The 7390-nt window shown below is 68.9% G+C and overlaps 1 protein-coding gene and 1 non-coding gene across 2 annotated transcripts; both read right to left on the reverse strand.

The window, feature by feature from the left end:
- Nucleotides 1-1294: 1294 nt before the first annotated feature.
- Nucleotides 1295-2227, reverse strand: PHETA1 (PH domain containing endocytic trafficking adaptor 1). The gene has a single exon (XM_070066213.1). It carries the CDS (start codon nucleotides 2073-2075, stop codon nucleotides 1437-1439), a length of 639 nt encoding a protein of 212 aa, XP_069922314.1. The 5' UTR covers nucleotides 2076-2227; the 3' UTR covers nucleotides 1295-1436.
- Nucleotides 2228-2239: 12 nt separating this feature from the next.
- Nucleotides 2240-4804, reverse strand: LOC100337760 (PH domain containing endocytic trafficking adaptor 1). The gene is made up of 4 exons (XR_011385267.1): nucleotides 4664-4804; nucleotides 3675-3796; nucleotides 2997-3121; nucleotides 2240-2576 (listed from the first exon to the last, which is right to left on the reverse strand). It is a non-coding gene; the product is annotated as a PH domain containing endocytic trafficking adaptor 1 (transcript).
- Nucleotides 4805-7390: the final 2586 nt, after the last annotated feature.

Below are 7390 nucleotides of genomic sequence, written 5' to 3' on the forward strand. Positions count from 1 at the left end.
TCCCCCCCGCCCCGAAACTTCTTGCCATTCGAAAAAGGACTTTGTGCTCCATCAGCCCCACCTCCTTCCTGGAGGCCCTCCTGTGCCGAGGGCTCCAGAACTTTCCACCCCGGCTCTGCCACGCTCCGGCAGGGCGGGCTGTGGTAAATCTCCCAACGATCTGGAAAATGGGGCCGGTGTCGGCCTCAGGCGGCTGGGAGAAGGGGCCGGGCTGGCCCCCAGCCACGAGGGACGCACACTCCCAGAGAAATCGCCGAGGGCTCGGGTGGGGACAAATGACACGAGCCGTCTCCCTGACAAACCTTTATTGTAGCCCCGGAGTCTTCCCTCCCACGCCTCGTACCATGGGAAGGGGGCGACCAGGGCTGCGTACCCGCAGGTCTGGAAACCTGGACCGGGGCTGACACCCCGCCGGCTGCCTCTGGCCGGGACGCAGGGCCCTGGGCAGCTCCTAGTGGACCCTGCAAGGCAGGGAGGGGAGAGGGCGCACCAGGACCCCAGCCGTACCTGCTGGGGGAGGGCGGGGCGCCAGGCAGGGGAGCAGGGCCAGTCCCCCAGCCAGCAGCAAACAAAAGCCCTGTAAACGAGGAGACCCCTCCCCAGATACTTAGAGGTCAAATTCACGCGGAAGCCCCAGCCCACTGAGCCGGCAGCGGGCTGCACACCCACCCGCCCGTGTCCCCCCAAAGACAGGCGGGAGGGGCAGTGAGCTGAGTCTGTGCCCCCAGAGGCAGCCCTCAGGGAACTGAAGGGGCCCAGGCGCGGGGGCTGTAAACACTCCAGGGGGAGGGCCAGGCTCACGGCCCTGGATGACAGCGGCACTGCAGTGAGCAGAGGAGGAGGCCGGCAGTGAGCCGGGCACAGTGGCTGCACCTGCCAAGGGCAGGGGTGGGGGGAGGGCCCGGGAGCCACAGCTCCACCCCCAGCCAGCACCTGGGCACTTCCGGGCCGTGAGTCAGCTTGTGCCTCGCCTCCCTGGGTGAACCTGCCGGAAGGTCAGTTCAGGCTGCACTGCCCAGCCCTGCGCTGCAGGTCAGCTGAGCTCCCGAGGCCCCGCCCCATCCGTGGGGCAGCCACTGCTCCCAGGAGGGACCAAGGATGCAGTGTAGGAGTGACGGGAGGCTGTGGGGGGGCCCTGGCGCCAGGCCATTTCAGCCCCTGAGAGCTCCACCTGCCTCCCGGAGCCAGGCCGGCCGGGCCCTCTCTGTCCACACCCAGGGCCCGGGAAGGAGCTGCCAGGGCGGAGCGGACGTCCAGTGGGCCGGTCAGGCCCCAGCTGCTGCCTTGGCCGGGTCTGGGGTCTGGGCTTCTCCTTAGGACGGGCACACACTGCCCCCCGCCCCCGCAGCTGGGCTGGGCCGAGTCCCCCAGAGTCCAGCAGCGGCCCTCGGGGCTGGCCTTGACCACGGCGTGGCAGAAGCAGGAGCTCTGGGACCTCAGGGCTGGGCGCGGCTGCTGAGCCACTGGCCCCTCAGCGCCTGGATCTCCTGCCCGTACCACTCGTGCAGCTGCGCGAAGGGCACCCCGTCCAGAGGCCCGTGTGGCGGCGAGGCCCTCCGGCGCGGGGGCGGGGGCGGGAGCCCGGGCCCGGCCGCGGCACAGGCGGGGGTGGCCTCAATGCTCCACACAGCACAGCCGTTCTCCTTGGGCCGGCGCGGCGGGGCCGGGCAGCCCCCCGCCTGCATGGCCGCCAGCTGCTGCTCCAGCTCCCGCACCACCAGGCGCAGGTAGTCGAAGCTGGCTCGCGACAGGGCCTTCACCCAGCCCTCCATGGCGGCCTGGCTGTCCGCGGCCAGCACGTAGGTGCGGGCCCGGGCGCCGGCGAAGCGCACGGCGAAGGCGAAGTCCTGGGCGGCGTCGGCCAGCTCCACCGTGCAGCCCTCCAGCACCACGACGCCGAGCGGCTGGCGCGCCGCCGGCTCCTCGAAGTAGAAGAGCAGGTTGCCCCGCAGCACGAACCAGCGGCGGTGCGAGGCGGCCGGCCGGCCGGCGCCCTGCTTGCGCAGAAAGCCCGCGTGGTCCACCGGCGCGTCGCACGTAGCGTAGAAGGCCAGGCTGCGTTCATTCAGCTTCATGGCGCCAGGCCGCGGCGGGGCTCACCCCGACCCCCGGGTCTCAGCGGAAACGGAGGCTCGCTGGGCTCCCAAGGAGCTGAGATGCGACTGGAACCCGGGCCAGGCCGGGCGCCCCCGAGCCAGCCTCCCTGAGCTGCTGCCGAGACGGCCCCCACCTGCCAACATTCTCTAGTGCCGCGTTTAATCTCCCACAAACCTCTCCTCACTCCCACTTCACAGACGGGGAAACCGAGGCACGCAGCAGTCAGCCACTCGCCCGGCTCCCAAGGCAAGCCGAGCAGCGCCGACACTCAAACCCAGGCCTGCGCCACCGTGCCTGGCCGCCTTCCGTGGTCCCCGCCGGCTCCCAGCTCTGAGGTCATGACGAGGCCTCCGGCTGTCCATGCGTGAAACAGGGCGGTGAGCGCCTGCTGTGTGTGCCAGGCACGAGGGACACAGGACAGCGGGCGGTCAGGGTCCCTGCCGCCAGGCGCAGTGTCTGCCCGCCGCGTCCTCCGTGCGCTGGGAGAAAGGAGAAGGGGTCGGCAGTGCCGGGGCCAAGGAGAGCAGCAGGGGCGGAGCTGGGAGGTGCCACATGAGCAGAGTCCCCTGCCCCCCCCACACAAGGGACGGCAGGCAGAGGGAACAGCCAGGCGACGGCCCTGTGTGCGTGGGCCTGGGGCCGCGGGGCCGACGCAGTGCGTGGAAGGGGCATGCCGTCCCAGAGGGACACATCACCTGGATCAAGATGCGGGCCAGGGCTTGGCGGGGGGACCAAGACCAGGGGCCCGGGGCTCAGCGTGTTTAACCCCCACTCTGCCTCCCTGAGCCGCCCACTTCACTCGGGGCTGTGCCCCTCAGCCTCGGTTTCTCCCCCTGCAAAGTGGACCTCGCACGCCCCTGCCCCCTCACTCCCATGGGGACCCTCCCTGCCCCTCCTACCTCTCAGGCAGCGCTGGCGTCCCCAGCTCCTGGCCGGCTCGCTCTGCTCTGAGGTCAAACGCCACCCGTGTGGGGTCTGGGCTGGGTGTCCCCGACAAGCTCCCGGCCTCTCTGGTCCTCAGCTTCTGCATCCACACAGCGGGGTCGCAAGTCAGGGCGGTGAGGACGCGGCCATGGGGACCCCACGGAAGGCACCAGCGCAGGGCTGCGCCGCCCTCCCCGCCACGCCCCTCCAGTGTCTCCTGTGCCAGCCCAGGGCCCCAGGCTTCTCGCTCCTCCCACCTCCGACCCCCCGAGGTCCCACCTGCTGCCCTCATCTCTGTCCACCGCATACACACCCCCTTCCACCCCGCCCCAGCCAGGGAGGTGCCGCCCAGCCCGTCCGCTGACCTCAGGGTCAGGTCCAATCCACGCAGCCCCACAGAACCCACTCCCCAGCGAGGGAGCTCCTAGGACCCAGCCCCATGATGCCCTCTGCTCCCACCCCCGGGACGGCTCCCCAGGCGCGCCCCCACCCCAGGGTCTCTGCCAGGCTGATGTCTGCCTGTGATACACCCCCCCCACACACACACACACACGGCCGCCTTCTTACCATCCCTGGTGGTGACCATGACCTTGGGCCAGCAGCCCCCGGCCACCCTCTGCACAGGACAGCCCATGGATGCCAAACCGAATTACCTGGGTCACGGTCGCCTGCTCTGGGGCGGAGCTTCTGGCTGAAGTCCGTGCCTGGCATGTCGCAGGTGTGCAGATTCCCACAGGTGCCTCCTGGGCCTCTCAACAGTCCCCAGCCCCCACGCCTTCCCAGAGGAGGAAAAGTGAGCCGTGGAGAGGCTAAGTCCCTGCCCACAGACACACAGCGGTGAGCTTGGGGTCTCCCAGCCCCCAGGCCCTCCTCCCCGGCTGCCCGCAGGGGGCCAGCAGCAGAGCCACCCCCTGCCGCCTGCAGTGCAGTGTCCCCAGCCTGGCCTAGAGGGAGAGCCTGGGCCCCGGCTTATCTCCCCTGCACGCTTCCAGCAAGTTCAGAGTCCGGCACTGCTGCTGAGTCAACAGCCTGTGCCGCCGGGCAGGAAGCCGGAGGGGGCCCGGCCTCTGCCAGCCCAGGCTGGATGCTCCAGGGGAAGCCGGGGCCAAACCCGGGAAAGCCACTCAGCATCTGAACCGGGCTTCTCTGGGCCTCGTCCACCAGATGGGGACACTGGGCCCGCCCCTTGGGGACAGGCTGAATGAACTAACTCCGAAGGGGCGGTCGCATTCCAGAGAAAAGTGCAGAGCCCCCAGGAGACTGGGGAAACTGAGGCCGGGCACTCAGCTCAAGGAGAGGAGCCTGCCCCGGCTGTGGGCGTGGCGGCCGCGCTGAAAAACACGTGCGGGGGAGCCCTGAGCCCCGGCCCGCGCTGCCCCGGCGGGACCCGGGCGACACCCCGCAGAGGCCCGCGCGTGCTGGTGTGGCGTGGCCTGGCGCGTGCGGGCGCGCTCCTGAGCTCCCTCAAGGACAGCAGCAGCCCCGGCGCCCGCCGCGGGGCGGTTCTCGAGGTGGCCGACGGGCAGGGCCCCAGCAGGGTGCGCCCCGGGCGGCCGCGGAACCCCGAGGCCCAGGGCGCCCAACCGGATCCGGCGTCCCCGCGCAGGTCCGCCCGCAGGTCCCCGCGCCGAGCTGGCCTTACCCAGACGCGCAGGCCTAGGGCGGCGGCGGCCGCGGAGGCGCGGGGCCGGGGGTCGGCCCGACCGCGGTCCGGGACCCGCTTGGCGGCGGCGGCGGCGGCGTTGCTTTGTCCCTCGGGCGGCAGGGCCGGCGCAGCCGCGGGACAGCCAGGATCGGACGGAAGGGGGCGGGGACAGCCGGACGGTCCGCGACCCGCGGGTGCGCCCCTTTAACCCTTCCCGGTCCGCTCGCTCGGGCCCGCCCCCACGGCCCGCTCGACCCCGGATTGGCCAACGCCGACTCGACACGCCCCCGGGTTCGACACGCCCCCGTGAACCCGCCCCCGAAACCACTTTTAAAGGGACCGCGACTGGTTCAGGAATTCCCCAGGGCCCTTTTCCTAGAAAGGGAGAGCAGAGCCCAGAGAACAAGGGGCGGTCCCGCAGGTAGGGGGAGGCCCACGTTCGCCTGGAAGAAGCGCTGGGGTCGGGAATCCTAGGCTTTAAGTCCGGGCTCCCCCACTACAGCCCCTGCTAGGGCTGCCAGACTTACTCGTGTAACGTCCAGCGCAATTCGAAAAATCAGTAGCTCCCGAAAATGCGAAAATGCGTGGCTCACTGAAAACAGCCGAGGAGGGGCCATTTCAAGCGTCCCGACCGAGTCGGCACAGGGCTGACACTGGCGCTCCCACCCTGTCCCCTGGGCGAGGAAGGTTCTGGAATTGGCAGACAGGGGTTCCCTTCTGTGGGCGTCCTCCCCCGACGGAATCGCCGTGCTGGCCCCTGCCCCGGGTGACCCCCGCGGCCCCACCACCACTCTAGGGTCCTCACCATGGCCTTCCCTGGGCCAGGGGCCAGGAGAGGAGCAGGCCAGGCCAGGGTGCCTGTCCCCGCGCTGCCTCGCCAGCACCTGCTGTTCTGAGCCGGACTCAGTGGGGAGCAGACAACAGCCGGGTTCTAGATGCGGAGCGCGTATCTAATGGGTGCGGGAGGGCAAGTGTGGGGCCCAGGGGTGGGGTGGGGGTGAAGGACCCCAGGGCGGGCAAGGGGAGGAGGTCGCGGGTGATGGCTGGGGCAGGTGCAGGGACATGGAGTGGGAAGCCCAGCCCTCAGACCCCGCTGATAAGGGCGCCTGGCGTAAAAATGGCCAGGAGACTTCAACAGCGGCTTGGTAAGAGGAGTTACCAGGATGGAGACAGCAGCATTTCCGCCCCTGGGAGAAACGCACAGCGGAGCCGCACGCGGGACCTGCAGAGGCCGCCGCTGAGGCCCGGCCGGGGACGGCGGGCGGCGTCTCAGGGAGCTCAATGGAAACTCGCCGCGTGCCACCCGGGATCCCGCCCTCGGGGTGGCCCAGGGGAATGAGAGCGCGTCAGTCCACGCTGAGCGGCCCACGGGCTCGCCCACGCCGCTTTATTCACAAAGAACACGACCCCGACGTGGGGGCTGGCGCTGGGCTCGGCGCCGGAGACGCCGCTGGGGATGCCGCGCCCCGTTTCAGAGCGCCCGGGCCTCCCTGCTAAGGTGCACCCCGGCAGGCCGCAGTATGGGACGAGGAGCTGGGTCCCTGTCACCCGGCCCGGTGTGTCACCCGGGCCCCAGTGTGGGCTGGCCCTGTCTCTGTCGCAGGCACTGGAGAGCGAACGTGCAGGTGGAAGATCTCTCTCATCCTCTCTCATCCTCTCTCCCTCTCTCATCCTCTCTCCCTCTCTCATCCTCTCTCTCTCTCATCCTCTCTCTCTCTCTCTCCCTCTCTCATCCTCTCTCCCTCTCATCCTCTCTCCTCCTCTCTCTCATCCTCTCTCCCTCTCATTCTCTCTCTCTCCCTCCCTCTCTCATCCTCTCTCCCTCTCATCCTCTCTCCCTCATCTTCTCTCCCTCTCTCATCCTCTCTCTCTCATCCTCTCTCCCTCTCTCTCATCCTCTCTCCCTCTCTCTCATCCTCCCTCTCCCCCCCCCCTTCTTCTGTCTTTCAAAAAGAAAATAAACTCGAAGCACCCCGAGTGTTCACAGCAGGTGGCAGATAAGCCAGTCTCAGTCCTCAGTGGAGTCCGGCCAAGCAAGGGATTCGTGGATCAGGGCGGGGGGTGGGGGGGGAGCAGCCTCAGACCGGCGTGAGGAGAACATTCTGGAACTAGAGAGGTCTGAGGGCCCTGGATGCCACGGGACTGCACAGCGGAACAGGACTTCACTGCTCAAGTATAAAGATAGCGAGCGCCAAAAGCCGCGGCGCCCGGTGGCTGTGGGGTGTCGGTGTTCCGAGCTGCCGTGGCCGGGCCACACGTGAGGCGATGGCAGCTTGGAGCAAGGGCGGAAGGAAGGGGGACAGCTCTTCGAAGTCGTGGGGACGGCCGGGGGCTGGAAGCAGCACGGGGAGGAGGGGGAGTAGTGGCAGGAGCAGGGCGACAGGGCCCCAGCTCAAAGGGGCAGGCATTGGCCAGAGTGAGACACTGACTTCCTGTGAAACAGCCCATGTCACCTCCTCCAGGAAGGCCTCCTTGACTACTCACTCTGCGGCCGCCTGGTCGTCGCCAGCCCTCACGGATTTATGTCGTTTTCGGCACAGCTCCTGGCTGCCTGGTAAGCTCCTTACTGTCCGTGTCTCCATGAGGGCAGGAACCTTTCCTCACTCAGCCAGCACCGTGGCCCCCCCCACCCCGCACACAGCAGGTGCTCAGTAAGTGCTCGTGCCCTTGTGGGAGCAGCAGAACGCACCCCTGGCACACAGTAGGCACTCAGCTGGGTGTTTC

The sequence above is a fragment of the Oryctolagus cuniculus genome, chromosome 21 (assembly GCF_964237555.1).
Source record: "Oryctolagus cuniculus chromosome 21, mOryCun1.1, whole genome shotgun sequence".
In the NCBI taxonomy this organism is placed as follows: Eukaryota; Metazoa; Chordata; class Mammalia; order Lagomorpha; family Leporidae; genus Oryctolagus; species Oryctolagus cuniculus.

What these genes read in the sequence shown, in the direction of transcription:
- PHETA1 (XM_070066213.1), bottom strand. Translation starts at nt 2,075, where the DNA reads ATGAAGCTGAATGAACGCAGCCTGGCCTTCTACGCTACGTGCGACGCG.